This window comes from Mustela nigripes, chromosome 6 (genome assembly GCF_022355385.1).
Source record: "Mustela nigripes isolate SB6536 chromosome 6, MUSNIG.SB6536, whole genome shotgun sequence".
NCBI lineage: Eukaryota > Metazoa > Chordata > Mammalia > Carnivora > Mustelidae > Mustela > Mustela nigripes.
In genome coordinates this window covers 141,142,991-141,165,379 of record NC_081562.1, presented here as the reverse complement: position 1 = coordinate 141,165,379, position 22,389 = coordinate 141,142,991, and the positions used below count along the sequence as shown (strand labels likewise).

At 37.8% G+C, this 22,389-nt stretch overlaps 1 protein-coding gene across 14 annotated transcripts in view; it reads left to right on the top strand.

Annotated features, from left to right (window-relative positions):
• Window positions 1-22,389, top strand: part of PARD3 (par-3 family cell polarity regulator) — a 653,831-nt gene that overhangs the window by 468,339 nt on the left and 163,103 nt on the right. For 11 of the 14 annotated variants that reach the window (XM_059404389.1, XM_059404386.1, XM_059404384.1 and 8 more), the window contains one exon: window positions 14,726-14,836. The exons of the other annotated variants lie outside the window; for them this stretch is intronic. In XM_059404389.1, the coding sequence (XP_059260372.1) occupies window positions 14,726-14,836 (111 nt within the window). The remainder of the gene's footprint in view (window positions 1-14,725; window positions 14,837-22,389) is intronic. 14 annotated transcript variants of the gene reach the window in all.

The following is a 22,389-nucleotide window of genomic DNA, read 5'->3' as shown; positions in this document are numbered from 1 at the left end:
TTGTTGCCTTTTCTGAAGGGCTCCTAGCTGTGCACTGCCTATCTGCATTATTTTAAGAAAACTTTTTACTATTTTTTTTTACAGGTGTTTTTAATATGAATCATTCTGTATATTATGCACTTTATAGTCATGGTTGCATTCTGAAGCATTTCAACTAGGTTTCTTTCTGGAAATATATTTCCCATGAAAATAGAGAATTATGTGTATTTCCTGCTGTGACACGATTTTGATTTCTTTTATATCTTCAATAATAAAATACTATAAGCTAAGTATCATTTTTTAAAAAGTAGAAAACATAACTAGTTAGCTGTTGTTTGGTCATAGGTACCATTGCAGTCTTTAAATAATTTACTACTACGATTTTAGATCTGCCTTCACAATTTTCATGAACAAATAGAAAAAAGTGTATATAACATTTTCCCTATGGAGTTCTTTTTATATGGAAAGGTCGCATATTTAAATATAGTTTTATCCATACGGGTCTTATTATCTTTACTGTCAAAATTCCATGCTTTTACTCTTACGAGTAGATCCCTCTCTGTGGAGTCTAGCAGAATTCCTTTGAATGTTATTTTTCTTGTGAGATGGAAGTTCGGTAATTCACCAAAGCAGAATTTTCATACTATTTCCAGGTAGTCTGGTCAGCCATGGGAAATCCCCCTTTCATTTAGGAGCGTCCTCCGTTCTGTGTATATAGTGCAGCTGACAGGCAGCCAACTAAGTTAGAAAGAAGCCTTAATAGTGACCAAGGTAATAGAAAGTGTGTGAAGGAGTCTCTAGTCACCAACTGTCGAATATCCAAATAGCATCAGAAACAATGAGGAGAAAATGAAAATCATTTTTGACTCATGGAATGTTGTTTTCATCTCGATTTCATACTGAAAGTCTTTCAGTTGGAATTGCAGGGTTGGCCAAAAGAGATGAGGCTTTGTACGGGTGGTTATTTTCAGTTGTCGCCATTAATTCTGCTGTTACAGTCTTGGCTGGCACCCTCCCACCCCCCCGCGTCAGCCACCTTGGGTTAACCTTGACGGTGACATCCCTAAGAGTAGATGAGTTGCTGGGAACCGTGGGCCTGAAGAGTGAGGTGCTGACGGGGGGGTGCGATCATTTACAAAGATGCTTCAAAGAATGTATTTTTCTTTTCTGTTTGGAAAGCCAAATATATGAAAGGAAACTGTCTTTCTTGCCTTCTTATCTCCATGCCTTTATCTGGGACAAATTGGTTTGGTTGCAGCACAGACCCAAGGAACTGTCGTTTAAATGAGACAAGGCTTATTTGTCTCTAATTTGCAAGAAGTCTGGAGAAAGGCAGTCCAGGGCTTCTGTTCTAGGCCCAGAGTGTCTGCAGTGTGACCCACTTCTGTTCATTCAGCCATCCTTACTACATGTGTCTTTATTTTTTTAATTGTGCTAAAATAGCCATAATGTTTACCATCTTAACCGTGTTTAAGTGTGCTGGCCAGGGGCATTAATATTCACGTTGCCGTGTGGCTGTCACTACCGTCTGTCCCAGAACTCTTTCTCTCACACATCCTGAAACCATGTGTCCTCTAAACACCAAACCCATTTCCCCGTCCCCCACCCATAACCACCACGGTTCTGTTTTCTTTCTCTCTGAACTTGACCATTCTGGATACTTCCAACAGTAGTTATGTCACTGGCTTATTTCGTTTAGCATAACGTCCTCCAGATCCGTCGTGCTGTAACCTGTGACAGGATTTCCTTCCTTTTTAAGGCTGAATAATATTCCACTCTACTTCTATCTCACATTTTGTTTATCCATTCGTCCATCAACAGACAGTTTGCATCCATCTTTTAGCTTGTGTGAGTCGTGTCACGATGAACACGAGTGTCTTAAACATGTATTTCTACCCTTGTGGTCCCTTCGTGGTTACAGCTGCAGCCATCTTATCAGAATTCTAAGCAAGAAGCAGCAGGAAGGGGGAAAGGGAACTTTCAGTGGAATTGGCCGCCTTTCTACAGATCATTCCCAGAAGTCCCATATCAATTTCTATGAGCCAGAATTTAACAATAAAAGTAATGATAAAACAGTTAGTACTTTTGGAGAGCTTATTTGTGTCAGTGCAGAGTGCATGTATAATTCACTGAATTCTCATGTAAATCCATGAGGGTAGTTGCATTTTACTAAAGAGGAAATTGAGGCTCAGAGAGGCTCAGTGACTTGTCCAAGCAGAGTGAGTCGTATGGCTGTGCGTCATATAGCTGGTCGGGCAAAGCTGGGATTTTGACCCAGAAATCTGGCTCCAGTGTTGACACTCCTAACTGTCTTCTACAGTCTTCTGTTCCTGTTCTCAAAGGTGGCTGGGCAAAGTAGCTTGATCCCAGGGAGGCACATTTCCTCTCCCTACCAAATCAGGCGTCCTTTTCTGAGGAGATCAAGAAGGGGATACCTGACAGCTAGGAGCTGCTGTGGGGAGTCTGCGCTGGGAGCCACCTTTCTGAGTCACTGTTTCTGAAGACAGGTGGAGTCAAGCCTCTGAGATTGTAGCTGCTTTATAGCTCTGGGCTGCCGTTTGCCCTCATTCTACCCTGCTGGCCAAGACCTGCTATGACTAGCCAGAGCATTTTGGCTTAACCAGAAAGACAAGGTGTGGGCCACAAATACTGGAAAGCATTATAATATGCACCTCTTGAAAGGGTCGTGGTCTTCCCAGCTTAGCCTAGAGGATGCACACTGGATGAAGGAATCCAGTGAAGAAAGGAAGGAAGGAATATATAGATATTTTTGTTAGAAAATCATATCTATTATTTAATTGAGTGATTTCTGCCTTCAGAGTGCTACATGCTTTAGAACATGATTACATTTCATCTTTGCTACTATTTTTTATAGATAGTATTTTTATTAATAGTGCCAACTGTCATATATCAAGTAACTTATGTCTTTCTGATTTTGGAATACAGGCTCTTCATCAGTGTCCTCATGTTGATGATACTGACTGTGGTGCCTTTTTAACTTGATTGGTTTTTATGGATATATTCCCTAATATATTCTTGGGTTACAGCATGCTAGATCTTACCGTCTGGGACTTAGAGGGCCATCTGCATTCAATCGTAACCATCTCAGTAGAAGGAGCTTCCTTCTTTAGTGTTGGGGAAGTAGGCCTATAATTGGGGCACTTGGGGGTGAGGATTTACCTTTTACTATACTAGGAGTTCTCTTCTTATTCTTTGTAAATAATAAAGATACCACATTGAGCTTTGTTGTTTATCTGAAACCCTGGCCCAGTGGTCCTCAGGCCCCAGGGTTTTACCCTCAGGGCTTCTGGCAGTGTCTAATGACTCCTTGGTTGTCATCCACGGGGAGGAGTGCTAGCGGTAGGTACAGTTAGAGGCCACGGATGCTGCTGAACATCCCATGATGCATGAGAGAGCCCCCTCCCCCACCCCATGCAGTCTACTGCCCAGGATTGTCTCTGGGTCAAAATTTCAAGAATGCCAAGGCTGGAAAAACATTGCCCCTGCCCAGCCCCAGCCTCTATGTGACATGTCCTTGCGTTGTTGATTTTCAGACAAGCTACCCAAATGCTTCTGTGTCTTACGTCAGGTTGTCCTTGGATCCCCCTTGAGCAGCTCACTTCAGTTATTCTGTGGGGGGGAACCCTACACCGTGCATGTTGGTGGGTGTTTAAGAATTAGCATTACACTGGAAATGCTCAAGTATGTTGCAGTCTATCTGGTGTTTCACCCTCAAAGGTGCTTACGTAGTGATCTTCCTTAAAGTTTATATTTAATATGATCTCAGTGTCCTAAATAAAGATTTTACTTCATGAGTGACCAGTACATATAAAATAACACAAGGAACCTAAGAGGCATTCAGAGAGGCTGAGGTCAGTCTAAGGGGAGACGAGGATTCTGTGGTAGAAAGAATCGGGGTGTGGATTTGAAGCTCTGTCTTCCCAGCCCGGCCCCACCGCCCCTGCTGCCTCACCCAGCCACCTCGGGCTCCCGTCTACACGTCTCCCTCTCGTGTCTTCTAAGAACTAAATGAAAGAATATGGATGGAAAGCTTTTTGGAATTGTAAGGTGCTGTACATCTGTCAGCTCGTGTTATTTAAGTTCTTTTCTCATGGCCTTTTGTCCCTTAGATTATTTCTTTCTGCATTAGTTTCTTAGTTTCTAGATAGGTGTCCTGAGTGCCTTTGCTAAAAAGGATGTAAGGGTTATCTCGATCATTTGGGGTAGAAGTCTATTTACATTACAAACTATCCCCATAAAGTGACGTTGGCTAATACCCCCTGATTGTACACACTCGTTTCGGCCTGACAGCTTCAACTTCAGCCAAGGAAAAGCAGCATAATGATCTCCCGTCAAAGCAGCCGTCACTGGGGAGACTTGAGAATTTAAACTGAGACCCGTGGGCTTGGCTCTGGTTCCAGGACGGTTTCTTGGACAAACAGGGCGCACTCTCGCCGAGCTCTGCTTTTTTGGCCCACGCCTGCCGCGGAGCTGGTGGGGCCGCAGACCACACAGCAGGCCGGGCAGATGAGACCCTGCTGGGGAGATGGAAATCTGCTGGGCGGAGAGGAATTCCAGGCCAGTGTGCAAATCAACAAGTTCTATATTTAAACGCTTGTTGAACTATTTTGTCAAATAAGGAAAAATGTGGTGGTTTGCCGTTTGTCACATCTCATGTTCCCTGTTCCACGGGGGCTGTGCTGATTGGACATGAGACAGTAAACACGTCTCCCTACTCGGAGGCCTTGTCGCTCGAGACCCCGAGCCATCCGGACTTCAGACCCTCCCTGGCAGCTGTGCCCTGAGCCACAGTTGAGTCATAACTCTGAGGCGGTCCTGTGCGTCTGGGTGGAGTGAATCACAGTGTGGAAGAGGAGTGGAGCTTTTCTAGAAAACGGCCATGGCCATTCTCCCCGTCAGCCGGCCCTCATCTGTGTGTGTGAAACTCACCAGGACCGAGGCGTGCTGCAGGAACTCCGACTTGACCCAGATGTGGGACCATAAGGCCTTTGTTCCTTGAGCGGATGGTGTGACTCAGGGAGGTGGGGACAGCCAGTAGCCTCCAGCTCACGCCCCAAAGAACCCTTTGTTGGACCTTCTCAAACGTGTCAGCTCCCTACTATTAAATCTGAATATGCAAAAGATAAAAAATGAAAGTCGGTACCTCTTAATTTACTCTGTAGAGAGTGTTCTCTAAGAAATGTGAATCAACAGAAATTGTTTCTTCTCATCAACAGAAAAAAGTGCTGACTGACACCTTAACTTTACAGATAATGAGATCTTTGGGGAAGTTTTAATCTTTCAAAATTTCCAGGAGCTATACAAAAGGTCTCTCCCCTTCCCATCCTCCCGTCATCAATGATCATATTTTCTTTGTCACTTCCTTGCTCTGTAAACACAGTACAGAACATATTTGAGAGGGTTTCCGCTGTATCTATAACTAAATATCTCCTATCAGTAGTTAAAACTTGGACTTCAACTTGCAGTACGTATTTAATGGAGGGTGAATATTTCCAGCTCAAAAAAGATATTCCTAAAGGGTACATGTGTTTGCATTGCCACAGAAGCATTTATAACCTGGTCGTCAATTTGGGTATCAGGCAGATGACAATGGAAATTATTAGGATTATCTCTGGTGCTAAATACTTCCGATTCTTTGTCCTAATAGGAAAAAAGGTGTAGGGTAACCTATCTTTCTACCTTTTATTTTTTATGTTTCTCAAGTGCCCTTTTGAATAGATGTGTTTCTTGACTTAGGTCTCATTAGCATTTCTTATAGGGACTGCCTTTGGGGCAGTACCACTTGCTAAATTGTTCTGATGCTTTAAGAAAAGGAAAACCATGGTAACCAGATGTAGGGTATGATTATTTGCCTCTGACCTGGCAAAGTGTTGGATTTAACAAAAGAAGCTTAATAGAAATGTTCAAATTGACCCTTCTCATCACTTGGGCTGCTCAGAGCTCAATCAATCTCTCATTATTATCCGAGTTATTCGAGCAAAGGCAGCAGTGATAGTATTTTTCATAATCACTTCTTGAGCCAAATGTAATTTGCAATTTGGAGTATTGTATTATGAAACAATAATGCATTAAAAGGAACAGTGCAAGAATTAGGAGTATAGTAGTAAAGAAAGGATCCAGAGAAGTAGTTGTGTGAAAGGCATTCTCAGAATCATTAGAAGTGGACATGACTGATTTCAATGCCAAATTAAGCATTTATAAAAAAAACAAAACAGAATTATGTGTTGTTTTTATTATGTTTAGGTGTGTGTGTGTATTTTATATATAAATAAATATTATATTTTATATTATATATTTATATTTAATAATATATATAAATATACACATATTTATATATAAATATATATTTTATATTATATATATACACATCATTTAATATAAAGTCAGTGTAGTTAAAGGGGAAACAAAAAATATACTTTTCATATTATTTGCATCTGCATGTTTGGTGTTATGGGTGTTAGGGGTTTGTGTGGTTTGATTACCTGTGTGGGTATATGTTGAAAAAAAAATAAGGTGTATCAAGCCTTATAAAAATCTTGTATGGAATAGTAATTACTAATTGACCCCATTTTACAAAGGGAATTTATTTGCTACTGAAAATGTCATGTAGTCCATGAACTAGCTGATGCCTGAAAGGCTTTAACATCATAATTAAGATATACTTCCACTCATCTTCTGTCATTTTCCTTGAATGGCTCTTAGTACAAATTATAAATATTATTTCAGAGTTATTTATGTATTTATCTTGTGTTTTGGAGGATTACTGTGTCTGCTTGTTTTTGTTTTTTTTTTTTCTTAAGTCTTTCTATCTAGATCCTGTGGGTATGTGTGTGTGTGTGTGTGTGTGTGTGTGTGTGTGTGTTTGGGTTTGGTGTTGTTTTTAAGATATTTGGGATTTACAGTGATGTTTGTAAAATTAATATTGATATGTGCCAGGTTCAATTTCTTTACTGTTGTTTTAATATTTCCTTGTTCCATACATATCCTTCCAGGACTCCTGAAGTGCTGGGTTACTAGGCATCTCAGTTCATCCTTGATTAGATAACACAGGCTATGCCAAGGGAAGAGCGCACTTATAAGGACACTTAATGGGCGTCCTGAAAAGGGTGTGTTGTCCATTAAGGGTTCATATACTACATGTCTAAAGGCTGTTCTAGCTTGGTTAAATAGAAGCTATATTTTCTTTAAAAAAAAAAAAAGTTCTTTTTTCTTTTCTGGATATCAAGCATCCCAAATTTAGTTTATTAAATCTAATCAGACTAGCACTGATGAAAACTGTACACAATCAAATAATGGTTCTCAAGTTTGTGAATTTCCTTCTAAAGAGAACCCCTGCTAAACTCCGCCAAGTTAAAACGGCATCCCATTTTATAAAAGCACTATCAAGTTGTCATGTACCCTTTCTAAGCCTCCGTTCTCATCATTGTTGATTACCAGGTTTTTTTTTTTTTTTTTTTTTTTTTTTTTTTTACCAGTTTTTTTTTTTTTTTTTTTTTTTTTTTGCCTAAATAGAAGCTTTCTGCTTTTCATAATCAGCCTTCTCTTCCCTGATTCACCCAGCATTGCCACAATCTACTGCTGAGCAAATCAGTGCACGATCATGGTAGCGAGTTCTTAAAATGTCACTAAAATATGTGAGATCCTGTATGGGAAGGACATGTTAGAAGTGACTTGTTTTTTATCTTATTTATAAAATGGAGGCTGAGCCATAAAAAAAAAAAAAAAAAAGAAGAAGAAGAAGAAGAAGAGATGGGGGGAGGGCTAGCCAGAAACTATGAGTGTGTTATTATAAAAGATAAATGCACTCGTTGAATTCTTGCTGTTTTACCCTTGGATTGGGTTTGGACAGTTTGACACGCTTCTACTGTTGCCTGGCAGTATTTGCATATGTCAATACAGACAATTTTGACTTGTGGAGTATCATTGTATTTAGAAATATTGGCAGTGTCCTAGCAATGGGTATGTGGGTCGTTTTTAAGATCCTTCCCAATGTTGAGGATCAGTTCTTAACCTTGCATCCAGATTCATGGTCTTCACAGACAAGTTCCATTTGGGAACAATGTCCTTTTGGACCTCACTGCTGTAGGAAATGCAAGATTTATCTCATTTATTTCCACAAAGATGGTTTAACAGCTGCTCTGAGCATAAAAGAATAAGTGTTAGACTGTCTTTGGTTCCTCAAGTTTGTTTTTTTCTTGGTTCCTCAAGCTTTTGAGGCTGGGTGTGGTGAAAAGAGTCTTGGGCCCATCTTGGGTAAAAAGAGTCTAATGTCCGGGTTTGCTACTTGCTCTATGGCCTGTGAAATTATTAAATCCCCTTGAGGTTCCCCCTAAAGAGGAGGATGATGGTAACACCCACCTCACAGGCTGGTTGTGGAAATCAATGAGATAAAGTACATAATAAAAATTCAATAAATTCTACTTAAATGTAATTAAATAATCAAAAGAGCATCCAACAGGTGTTCAATTATATGTCTCACTTAGGATTTACACGAAGTGAACTTCATAGGTCTGGGAATTTCAATTTCTCTAGGAGTATCCAAGTTTAGAATCACTGAGATCTCTTAAACTACATATGAGGTGACCTGAACTCTGTTCTTAGTTTGCAGTGTGACGTTGGGCAGCTCTGCATACTTCTTGAGCCTCAGTTTCTTTGTTTGTCAAATATGGACATTGAATGCGTGACCAATCTTTAGACTCTGATTTTCAGAAATGTGCACATATACCTTCTGTGCATATGGGTAAGAGTGCAGTAGAATATTCTATAAAGATATATAGCTAGGTTTTTTTTTCCAACTAAAATTTAGAACAGTTTAAGGCTTTAAGACAAAAATAAGTTCAATAGGGATGGCTGGGTGGCTCAGTCGGTTAAGCATCTACCTTCGGCTCAGGTCATGATCCCAGGGTCCTGGGTTTGAGTCCCATATCTTGCTCCTTGCTCAGTGGGGAGTCTGCTCCTCCCTCTGCCGGCTGTTCCTCCAGCTTGCACTGTCTCTCTCTGACAAATAAATAAAAATCTTTAAAAAAAAAAGTTCATAATTGTGTTAGAGACCATAGTGATGAATTGAGAGCATTGCTGACAGCAAGAATGTGGAAAAAGATTGAACCAGAATCAACTGAAAAGATTTTCTAGAGAAACTTGGATCAAAACCATTTAGGAAAAAGTATGACACAAAAGGAAAATAGAGAAATAGTATTACAAGCTCATGGTTTTGCTTTGATTTGGGTGAACAGAGTGTTCCTGAGGCATTTCAGAGAATTTGATAGAACATCAGAATAGCACAGGACAGGGTTTTCAGTTTTGCTGTAGAGTCTTGATTCCAGCTCATTGTACTGCTGGATCTCAAGGATCTTTAGGGCAAAGGGCAGCATTATCACAGCAGACAGTGGACGAGGACAGGTTAGCACAGTGGCTAAACTAACTGTATCTATGAGAGACACCGGGAAGATTCCAGAAAGAGATAATGAGTTCCCAGAGAAAGGAAGTGATTAAACCATGTGATGGTGCAAATATATAAAGATGAGGGCCAAAAGACAGCATGGGGTATTGAGTTAAGTGCATGGTGGCCGCTCCAGTGGAGAAGTTGGTGTTGGGGGAGGACAGGGCTTCTAGTCACTGACACGAAATTTGTATTTGAGCCATTTCAGTTCTCTCCCCCAGGCAAGCGTTATCACTTAACCTACACATTGGTTAGGGTAAAAAGTAAGGCAAATATTATAGCAAACCCTCCTTAGAAATAAAGACCTTGGTGATTGGCAATGAGAAATACCAGCCTTCTAAGTGACATTTCAGTGATTTTCTTTATTGAAGAAAATCTTACTTCAAAAATTATTCCTCAAAGCTCGCAAGATAATTGGTGCTGGGTGTTCTGTTCATCTATTTTTAAGTATGGCAGAAGATTTTTAAGACTTCTACTAAATCACATTTTCAAATACAATACTAGGAAGTTCCATTTATTACAAATCCAATTATATTTTTATTTTATTTTATTTATAGCAGGATGCTGTGTGTTCTATCACTCAGCATAATTTTTTCTGAAGAATTTAGTAGCAATATAATAGTAAGATATTTCACTGTTATTTATACTGTAGAGAGAATTAGGTTAATTTACTAAAAGCTGAAATGATGGCTCAATAGCATGAAACTCTTACCAGTAAATTTTTAATGACAGTTCTTTCTATAGAAAACAACAGAATTTTGTTGTAGTCCTTTGTTATTCTTTTTTTTTTTTTCCTCTTTCCCCTTTCATCAACAAGTGCATGGTTTTGCCCATTGTTCTTTACTATAGTAATAAATATGGCCGATCTGGCAGACAGCAGTGATCTCATTTGTAACGTGTCATAGTGAAACCCATTTAGCAGATTACTTGAAGATTACTTTAGCTGAATGAAAACATTACTGTATTCCTTATGAAGAAAGCCATATGTTTAAGAAATGTTAGAATCAATTCTACTCTGGTAAGACAGGGCTCATCAGGCTGTATCTTATTGTGAAGGAGTCTTCGGTGGCTTGGCATTTTTTCCACAGCACCTTCTTCAGGTAGCAGTACCTCTGAAATTTTTCTCTATCAACTTCTTCTCAAGCTTCCTATTTTTCTTTTTGTCTCCATGCTTTTGTGTTTTGTTTTTGTTGTTGCTGTTATTGTTGTTTTTGTCTTTCTTGAGAGAGAGAAAGAGAGAGAGAGAGAGCATGAGCAGGGGAGGGGACAGGGGGAGGGGAGAGAGAATCTCAAGCAGATGCCATGCTGAGCGCAGGGTCTGTGTCTGGGCTGCACCCCAGGACCCTGAGATCATGGACCTGAGCTGAAATCAAGAGTCTGACACTTAACTGACTGCATCACCCCACCACCCCCATATTTGTGTTTTTCAAAGGTCATTTCCTTATGTTAATTTATCCTAAGATATGACTAGCAAATTCTTCCTGGAGTGGTAGGGTCCATGACTGCTTTCTAGTCTAGCGTCACACCCATTGGATGGTGGAGTTTTCTGTTTGAACATGTTGGGGGTAGGGGGAAGGTTAGTCAGAAGGCTGTTCCAAAACTGATCCTTTGCTGGAAATGGGTTTGGACCTACCATTATTAGTGCATGATTTTTTCAGCCTTGCTCTTCTTTGGAACATGACCCATTTGAAATTCATCCATGGCTTTTAAAAGATAATAAAATAAATGTAGTTGGTATTTTCCAAGTTTTAAGCTGCTTGGTATTAAATGATTGTCTTCATAGACTGATCACCGATTTTAGCTGTGAAACTGACTTTGAAAATACATGTGTAACTGAAAGTTTTCATGGACATCCTGTCCCGCCTCTTTGCAGGAAAAATTAAACACTGTAAGAGAACACTACAATATATTGTCAATGAGAATAAATGAGGGCATAGCTACGCTCTTGTTCTTTTTACACTCTAGAACAGTTGGTATATATTTTTTTCACCTATTGTCTTTATTTTATTCTGTCAAAAAATTACACTAAGGGATTCATTTTTACCCAATTATAAAGTAATATGCTGTGCTTTTATAGTATGTCTTAAAGAAATCACATAATTTATTAACTAAGGCAGGCATTAAGGGAAATGTCCAAATGCTAACCTAGAAACATTTTATCTGTGCTTTCTTTGCTTTTTAATATATCAATCTTGAATTTATAATGTCAAAAGGAAAGTATACTGTAACAGTTTGATAATAAATTTACATATAATAAAATAGTATATTTTATTCAGGGCTGGCCTAGGACACTAATATTTTTAATATCAAATAAATGAGGAAAAAAATTCACTTATTAAATCTGAATCAGGATTCACTCTTTTTTATTCTTTTTAATCATGTGTATTTAAGATGAAACTTGAAAGTTAATAGATTGAGATCTAAAACAGAAACCTTTTCAGCTTTCAGGCTGAGATCATTAAAAAAAAGATCTAACATAGCTGATTAAAACTCTATGTTAGGGGGTGCCTGGGTGGCTCAGTGGGCTACAGCTTCTGCCTTTGGCTCAGGTCATGATCCCAGGATCCTGGGATCGAGCCCCACATCGGGCTCTCTGCTCAGCAGGGAGCCTGCTTCCTCCTCTCTCTCTGCCTGTCTCTCTGTGTACTTGTGATCTCTATCTGTCAAATAAATAAATGAAATCTTTAAAAAAACAAAAACAAAAATAAGTCTATGTTAGGTTTGGGACCAAGAATATCTTAACTGTTTTAAAACATGGCAAAGTCAACCACTCTCAGTTTTCCCTCATATTATTAACTCAAAGGAATGTTGTACATGATCTTCTTGTAAGATTAAACTGTACCTTTTGGTACAGATAGAGATACAATTGACCCTTAAAATACAGGGATTGGGGTGCCGATCCTATGTGCTTTTGAAAATTCATGGGTAACATTGGACTCCAAATAAATTTAAGTACTAATAACCAACTGTTGACCTTACTGATAATATAACTAGTTGACTAACACAGATTTTATGTATGTGTTATATATATCGTATTCTTAGAATAAAGTAAGCTAGAGAAAAGAGAATGTTAAGAAAAACTTGAGGAGAAAATACATTTACAGTACTGTACTATATTTATCAAAAAAACCAAAAAACAAAAAACCACAAACCTGGGTATAAGTGGATCCATGTTGTTTAAGCGTCAACTATGTATCTTGTGTCATGGTGTAGTGCTTCATAAATATGATACAGGTTTGAATGTATGTAATTTACAATGTGAACCAGCCCAGGCCTTTAAAAGCAAAACAAAACAAATTTGCAGCCTTGTATCATTGGAGGGATATTTATGCACTGGAAAACTAAATGGTTAAAATGATTTACCTTTAGAAAGCCCTCATCTAAGTAAATATCATGTAAAGATTTGAACTTACACTTTTCTTGAAGTTGGAATTTAATACGTTTTCTATTTCCAGATGCCTCAGTGTTGCAGAATTTTCAGGATGGGAATTCATGGGGGCTTTAAATACCATCTACATGCTGATGATGCTCAGCTTAATTTGTCCAGTTCTGTCCTCTTTCCTGAACCCCCTGTAGATGCTTAATAAATTTTTGTCAAATGAATGAACATTATGTTTTAGATGTTGGCTCCTACTGTGATGTATCAGTTTTTTATGTTCGCTTTTTCATTTGTTTATTAATTCATTCCATAAAGTCAGTCATTATGACTAACTCTTAGGCATTATTGATATATTGACAAAAATAAAGGCAAGAGAAAGTTTTTGTTTTTAATGCTTTGTGTTTGTTTTAAAAACGTAGTGCATATTTTATCCCTTGTGGGAAGTGGTCAGATTCTGGGCCTAACTTCTTAGGGAGTTTTTTTCCCTCTTTTTCATTTTCCCTTTCTGCAGTTGCAGTGATTTTCCAGTTTCTAAATACCGTTACAATTTAAGGGTAGATTTGCTTTATAGAAGTTAATTTTATAGACAGTTTTGAATACTGTCTAATAATACACGTAACTTTTGAAGGATGAGTGATGGTAGTTATTTTAACTTTTTTCTATTTTAACATTTTAAGAATGTACTCCCTTATTTCTAAACCCCTTTGTAAACAGTGTTCCTTTAGTAAACGTGTAAGATATTCCCATGGACACTTCATGTATAAACCATTATTTGAAATCAGATTTGTGTTAATAGAAGAAAGACCTATGCTACCAACCAAGCCATTAATTAAAATATCTTTTTCTCTTTAATATCAGTTTTGGACCACTGTTTATTTATTTATTTATTTATTTAACTCTTCTTTTCAATGTGATTAATTGTTCATCATAAACTAGATTTCTACTTTGTCCTCTGAAAGAAATATTCGATGTATTTTATATACTCATGAATGCTTAGTTGAGTAACTGTCTATAAAAGGTTTTTTTTTAAATATCTGGTGACAAAATCACTAAAAGGAGTATTATTTGAGGGTATGTAACGCATGCATTCCAGGCAACATGGTCTCTGTTAGAGGAAAGCAGCAGAACAGGACCAAGAATTGACAGCAAATCTAGGCTCCAGAGATATTTCGGATGATGCCAGCATGGAGTATTAGTGTTTTCGCAGAGAGCCTCCAGCTCCGTGGCCATCTGTGAAAGTTTGTGTGGACCGGTTTTGAATCATGTTTGTTTTTGATCAGATACAGATTTCAAAGGCAAAGATGCCATATTCAGCAATTGCTTTCCATCAGATTTCAGAATAGCATTTGAGAAGAATGCTTTAAAGCTTTCAATTTAATAAGCTCAAAGCATTGTAGCAGTGTAAATTATCCTTTGCACTTTAAACCTTGCAAACATGACCTTGTTTGTCAGTTTTTAAACTATGATGAATGTTTCCAATAAACCTGACTGTGAAAATAAGAATAGTTGTTTATGGAGAGATTATTAAGTAGATGATTGCGGATTACCATTCTTTAGTCATAAGAGCAACCCGTTCTAATGCAGATTTTTGGCCTCTAGCATTTAAAGTATTTAATTCCGTTCAGTAGGGATGAACTGCAGAGTTGTTTTTTATTTTTGTTTCTCCAAAGGAGAAAGGGGGGATTGAGGCCATTTTCAAAAGGGTTGTCTCTGGAAAGTTCTCATTAAAAATGAATCCAGTAATCTGATTGAAAATATTCATATTGGGCAAAAACTGGAGAATTACAGAATTTTTGACCCTCATTTTGAGGAAGGTCGCATTTCATTGAGTAGATATGTCTTTGTCACAAAAGAATGAAAACTCATTTTGTATATATTGACAAGTTAGAATTTTTTGTTATCAACAGGTTTGGCAAACATCGAAAAGATGACAAGATTGAGAAAACGGGTAAAATAAAAATACAGGACTCCCTTACGTCAGAAGATGAGAGGATACGAATGAAGCAGGAGCAGGAGAGGTAGACTTCAGTCATTTGATTAAATCTCACCAGATAGAGTTTTTTGTCCTTTCTGCTCTTTTTTCTTTCTTTCTTTCTTTTTTTCTTGAATATGAAGAATCTATACTCAATGGGTTTTTAGTTTTTCTGTGTCAGTCTGAACACTGATGGTTGTGGGATAGATACAATGTAAAGGAAGATTCAAGGAAAAAACGTGTATTTATATGAGGCATTAAAGTGAATGTTAATGGTTGAGTTAAGATCTTTGCCTAGAAGAGAGTAGGGCATATTAGATGAATTAAATAAACATTAAGACTGAATTTATGATCACTCTTAAAATCATAAGGAAATAGTTACAATACCATTTCATTCATTTATGAATATATAGTATTTTGTGATAATTTTTAAGACTATTTCTCTGGCAATAAAACTGAATTTTTATATCTCTTTTAAAATATTTTGATTTATAATAAGACTCAAGAAGGCTTTCTTGCTATGTTGTTTTCCTCTCAAACCTGACATTTGTTTCTTTTTTTTTCTCTTTTTATTTCCCTATCATATTTTATGAAATTATCACTTGAATTTGATTGCATCTCTTCCAGAAAGATTGTTATCTATTGTTGAGTCATTCTGTGGTAAGAACCCAAAGACCAGTGAAATGCATGAAAAGTTACTTTAGACAGATAATTGAAACTCATTTCTATAAGTGATTAGAGTTTCTCCTGCTGTAATTCCCAGGAGATGAGCAAACCACCGCCTTGCCTTGAACTTCTGTTACTCACAGGCTCACAGCCAACTCCTCTTTGTGGTTTCAGACCCCTATAGCAAGAGACACTATCTATACCTGTTGTACTTGGAATCATCCGGGAAATGAGGGTGCCTTGAGTGAGGCTAAAAGATTAAGTATTGTCCATAAATAAGATTAGAGCCCAGTGTCTACATCTCCAGATTCTTGCTAACAATTCTAGAGTCGGGGCACTTTCGAGTTTAATGAAAGAACTGAAAATAATATTCTACCATGGTTTTCTTTAGAAGAGATTACTGTTTGTGTATTTTTCTACTCATCTTTCTCCCATGTCCGAGGCTTTAGGCTAGGATAGTTACTCTGATTTTCTATGCATAGCTTTTCAGAGTACTAAATACGTAACTGGGAAAAATAGGGACTTTTAATTTGTGATGCAAGACTGGATTTATTCTTTTGGTTCTTCCCCAGTTTTTATTTATTTATTTTTTAAATCCTTCCATTTTCTTGCTTTCTGGGACCCTTTCTAATCCTCAGCAATTTTGAGACCCTCAAGCTTATTTTTTTAAAAATAAATAATAATAATAAAATAATAATTATAATATTATTAAATTATTTATTATAATAAATTGTAATGAATAATATAAATATTATTAAAATTAAAAAATAAATAAATAAAATATTTATTTATTTGACAGAGAGATCACAAGTAGGCAGAGAGAGAAGGGGAAGCAGGCTCCCCAATGTGGGGCTTGAACCCAGGACCCTGAGACCATGACCCGAGCCGAAGGCAGAGGCTTAACCCAGTGAGCTACCTAGGCTCCCCGATCCTCAAGCTTATTAATAAGCTCACTGTTGTCAGGCCTGGACACACAATATTCCTTAGTCCATACAATATGGCATTTAATTGCTCAGTACTATAAACTTATATCCTAAGAGAGTGTAGGAAAGAGTGTATAGCAGCTGAACATATGTACTCAGATTTATCCACAGGCAAATAATGTGACTTAGCTAGAGAAAAATCTGAGCGGTAGTAACATTATATTTTTCCCCTATGTTGTTGCCAACCATAGCGGATAGCTTCATTAATCCAGTACCTTATCCATATTTGCAATATCCTTTTCTTGCAGTTTAAGGTGATCACTGTGTTTCAATGCAGAATTCTATCAACATTTTCCAAGATACTTGTTAAAATGCATAGTCAAGTTTTTGCAGCCAAACAATGATTTTTATATAATGGTTTCACTTGTATTATTAATTTGCCTAAGGCACAGTTCACTTGCAGTTTTGCTTTTAATCTCCGTCTCTGTACCTCTAATGATGCAATACTTCTGGGAACTAGGTTGGTCATAATGAATTTACAATATACAGGAGGCCTAGAATAAAAATCTTTCAGGGTCAAGGAACAAGTAAATGGTCCATTAAAAAAAATCAATTAGCTTCATAATCTAAGAAAACTATTATACTCTGACTTTGTATTTCAGTAACAGTTTTTACAAGTATGTTTGTTATTTGGATAGGCGAAGCCTTTCTTTGTATGCCCTCCTTTCTATTCTGTCTGTTGGCATTGGCGATGCTTTGTTTGAGAAAGGAAATTGCAACTTCTTTGGGGAGAATTTGGGTGGAGGAGCAGATAAAAATAAATAAAGCACTGTTTATAATCTCATCATAGCTTTTGCTTCTCGCCAATTAGTAGCAAAACACCTCCTTTCACATTATTTACCACTGGAGCTGTTTGAGTTCCCAAAATTATTTTGGCTGATTTCGTATAAAAATAGAAAACTTGCTATTCCCTGGTTATTAATTATGACATGTCCATATACAAAATATTTTTTGTCTGTATACATCCCTGAAGCCTGACTATGACTCAAGATACAAATACGGAACAAGTGAGAAGACAAGTGAATAGAATTGAAAATGTGTTCGATAATGAACATGAACTAGATTCTTCTGAGCATGGGTCTGAGATTAGATTTGACTTCATCCTTGCTCACTTCTCCCCATCTCCTTCCACTTGCTGTCATCCCTGGGAGGTAGGGTCTTGAATAAAAAACTGTCCTTCTAGGAGAAATGAATGAGGAAGACCCCTGCCTGGAACTGTCCTCTGACTCTACTGGTCCTGCCCCACTAAACAGCCTGAGCCTGCACATCTAGGCTCTCTTTCTGAGAAGGGGGGAACAGAGGGCTAACACCAAGGGTAAAGTTAGCTGGTCCTGTGATGTGCTATTTGACTTCTAACGCCAAACCGAGGTACCTTTCAGAGATGCTATTGGCTACTTTAGGGCTAGGTGGAGAAACGAAGCAGGGTATGGGTATTTGGAGCTGAGGGATGAATTCACTGCTGTTACTGGATTGTCTTTCAGTTGTGCCTAGGGACAAAGCCCCTGTTGGCTGTTTTCCACCACACAGAAGGATTGGGCTCCAAACCCAAAATAGAACATACTTCATTAAATGATCTGTGTCAGTTCAGGCCCACTTAGCTACCATTACGTTGACTAAGTATCCAAATTAACGTTTGGCTCTCTGTTGTGTTTTTGCTCTAGTGGTATCTCTGCTTAGGCTCTTAAGGTTGGTGTATATAAGCAGTGTGGTGTGGGAATTTCCCAAACAGTGTTTAGCAGCCAAAAAAGAGTTCTGCATGCAGATATGTTTGAGAAACACTTGGTTAAACCAGTTTATGCATATTTCTTTACTCCATTATTCTCAAAACCCTCCCCTGGTTAATGTACCTTGTGAGTCACAAAGATATGAATAGAGAGTCATCATTTCCTAACTTATTTATTCACAGAACACCCCCTTTCACTTGTTTTCTGTGAAATACCAACATCTTACAGGATTCATTCACTGGGGAAATACTGGTGGCAAGCAAAGGCCATTAGCTCCTGAGTCAGCCATATCCAGCTCCCTCATGTGACTTGCTGTGGAACTCCGGGTTGGTTGTTTCATAGAATCATGAGCAAGTGTAGAGCCAGTATTTGTGACCGGCCTCTACATTATGGCCTCTGTTTTGTGTAGTTACGAATCTTATTCCTGAACATTCATTTTCCATTTTCTCTTACCCACATTTCTCACTTGTTTAAAACATATACATTTTTAAGGTCTAATTCTAATGTATTCTAGTCCTATATCTATAGAAAATTTGAAAGAAAAAAACATAAATTTAAAACTGGAAAATAAAAATTTATCTGTTGTAATACCACTATTAACCTACTGGTCTATGCCTTTCTAATTTATTTCCTATAAAATATATATTTCCACACAGGCATACCTTTAAAAAGTTAAATCTATTTTCATTTTTAAAAAAGATTTATCCATATTTTAGAGAGAGAGTGAGCGTGAGCAGGGAGAGGGTGGAGAGAGGGAGAGAGAGAATCATAAGCAAGCTCCTTGGCCTGACTCAAGACTCGATCTCTTGACACTGAGATCATGACCTGAGCCGTAATCATCAGTTGTTGACATTGGTGCTTAACTGACTGAGCCACCAAGGTGCCCCACATCTATTTTCGTTTTTTTTTTTTTTAAGATTTTATTTATTTATTTGACAGACAGAGATCACAAGTAGACAGAGAGAGAGAGGAGAAAGCAGGCTCCCTGCTGAGCAGAGAGCCCGATGCGGGGCTTGATCCCAGGACCCTGGGATCATGACCTGAGCCGAAGGCAGAGGCTTTACCCACTGAGCCACCCAGGCGCCCCTCTGTTTTCATTTTTACTTCATCTGCATTTTTATACATTCTTAGAAAACCATGTTAAACTTTCTGGGACAAGGCCAAGTGTGTATGAACAGACGGATGGATAGGAAGGAAGGATGGAAAGAATGAAAGAGGTCTGAAAGATGAAATCTTAGCTGCCGTATCTGGCAGATTCCCCAGCTGTCAAATATTTACCTCACATGTTATTCATTCTATTAAATGAGGTTTAGACATAACGTTAACTGGCTTGTGTTTTGTAGTTATTCAGCAAGGGATACCTATTCTGGTATTCTTAATCTGTTATCTATGTAGTAAGTTGTACTGGGAAGTATTTTTAAGGGGACTGAATGCTCCTAGTGGAGACATGAAAAAGGTAAATGAATGTCTTACGAAATTACCCCAGTATGTGAAGGACATTTATAAATCTGCTAAGGAAATGTATGGCTTGAAATGTTCCATTATTTAAAGTGATAATCTCTCTTACAGGCTTTGTGTCTTCAGTACTGGGCTGTTGAACTGTTTGTGCCCACAAGGGGTACTTCCCCTTCTTGGTGCCTCATTTGCAACTCTGTGGCATTTCTGTACATGGTTCCCATTTACTGGCATTTCTCTTTTTGGTTTTACCAATTGTTTCCAATATCTGCTTTGCGTAATTCCTTGAAATTTTGATAAAAACTTTTTTGTGATTTTTTTAGTTCTTTTTTAGATCTTTTTAAAAAGATGATATGTGTTTATTAGTCTTTGCAGAAATTAACATTTTAAAATATCATAATGTAGTAGTAAAGTGTGTTTAAAGTACATGAATAGAAAGTTTGTGAAATTACAGGGAGAACAATCAAGAAAGCAGTCGTAGGTCTGAAAAATAAAAGATATTTTCACTCATTTTGGCTTGAAACTTAGTGTTCAGCCTCCCTGAATTCTGACAGTAGAACCCAGACAACCTAGGTGATCTTTGCATTTAGATCCCATATTGTCATTTGAACAAAGCTTGACTTTTAAAAATTAACCTTTTGGTGGAAAATGTACATTTTTCTATTCTATAGCAGATTTTTTCATATTTTCTCTGACCTCTCAACTCCTTCAGAAAAGTCAACTCTAATCACTGAGACTAGTTCCAGCAGGCATTTTTTAGAAAAATTTATTGTTGCAGGTGAACAGAAATTTTAAATAATCTATTAACTATGTGGAAGTTCAGTATTTCGACCAATATTTGGGCAAATTAAGCCGTGTGTGTGTGTGTGTGTGTGTTTGATGAATTTTGTTGATAGACTGTAACTGGAGTAGGAAAAGGTAATTTTATATTCGATGAGAGCTCTTTTAGACGTATTTAGCATTTCAACATCTCTTTGAGTTAGAAATAACTGTAGGTGCTTTGATACTCGTGAAAGTCAGAACATCATGTGAGTGAATGAGTATGTATGTGAGTATGTGTGTGTGTGTTGGTTTGTGAAATATTATTCTAGTGTTCCATTAGTCAGTGTAAAAGAGAAGTTTCTGTTGTTTCACAATACATTAAGTCCACATCTGATGGTATGAATTCTGTGCTACGTTATTATACCCTCTCCCAGGGATCCCTTGCTTTTGTTAAGGGGGAGAAAAGATCTAAGCCTGTTAACATTATAAAATCGATATAAAGCAATATAATCAGTGTGAAAATAGGTAGCTGCGGAGCTTTGGGAAGGGACAGATTGACAGGTTGGAGTTAATAATGAACACTGCCCAGAGACGGTCATCTGGGGTCTCATTCCCAAGAACTTACATATTTAGCAAAGTGGACGGATTCTACACACATGCTCGGGCACGGGCGCTCACAGGGAGGAGGCATTCTTCTAACCCCTCAGATTCTGTACAGATTGTGGTTGTATCCGTCATTAGTTGTATCTGTATGAATACTTTGATCTCTTTTTCAACTTTTAGCCATTTTGTATTTTAAAACCATTATCATCTCACCTGAGCATTAAGGGATGAAGCTTAACTTTGCCCTACCGAGTGCACGTTTCTTCTGTGGAGCTCTAAACTTTAAGATTTGCCTTCTGGGGTGCCTGGGTGGTTCACTGGGTTAATGCCTCTGCCTTCATTCAGTTCAGGTCATGATCCCAGGGTCCTGGGATCAAGCCCCGTCAGGCTCTCTGCTCAGCAGGGAGCCTGCTTCCCCCTCTCTCTGCCTGCCTCTCTGCCTACTTGTGACTTCTCTCTGTCAAATAAATAAATAAAATCTTAGATGGGAAATGTGCCTTCAAAAACAGTTGGTCCTCCTCATGAAAAAGTTTTCCTCAGAACCCATTTAGAATATGGAAGTTTTTTCTTCTCAACCAACTTTTAACTCAGTATCACAAAGAGGTTAAAATCCCACTTAAAATTATGACTGTTCTCAAAGTAGGAAATGTAGTGTTCTATTGTCCCTCTTTTGGGAATTCGGCACAGACGCCAAATTGGAAGCATGCTTATTGGGAGGTGGCAGTTAGCCTTACGTAGCAGGGTGAGCTGAAGGATTGATGAGTTGAGCCACGCTACTTCCAAAGTCCGCCAGTTGCTGAGGTGTTTCTAGGGGCAAATACAGCATTCATTCAGTTGACACAAACTGCTATTACATTGAACTCTTCCTTCCAGTTATCTTGTAGTTTAAATTTCGTTCTGCCATGCCTTTAGATTTTATTTGTTGACTGTCTGTAATACTGATTTTTAGAGAGAGGAAATACTGAGGGGAAAAGATTCAAAAACTTTGTTCCCAGAATGAGGCTTCTAGATAACAGTGCGATAAGTTGGGTGTAAAATGTTTCCCAAAAGAGTTGTTGGCAAGGCCTTAAACATTGTTTTGAAAATATTTAACAACTATCTAAAATATACCAATCCAAAATTCATTTTAATTTTTTTCTGGTAAACTAGTATGAGTAGACATTTATAGCATTTTTTAAAATTTTTAAAAAATTAACATCTCTACAGGTCGATTTTAGTTTTTTAGAGGGTTCTGAAAAATGAACCATGGGTGTTCTATGTATTGAAGTTTTGTAACTTTGGAGGTGAAGTATTTGGGATATAACTAAGTACGTCATTGATTTCCATCCTCAGGAGTGGGTCACTCAGTAGCAATCCTCATGCTGTACCTTTTCTGGCTGTATGAAGACCATACTTCATAGCCATAA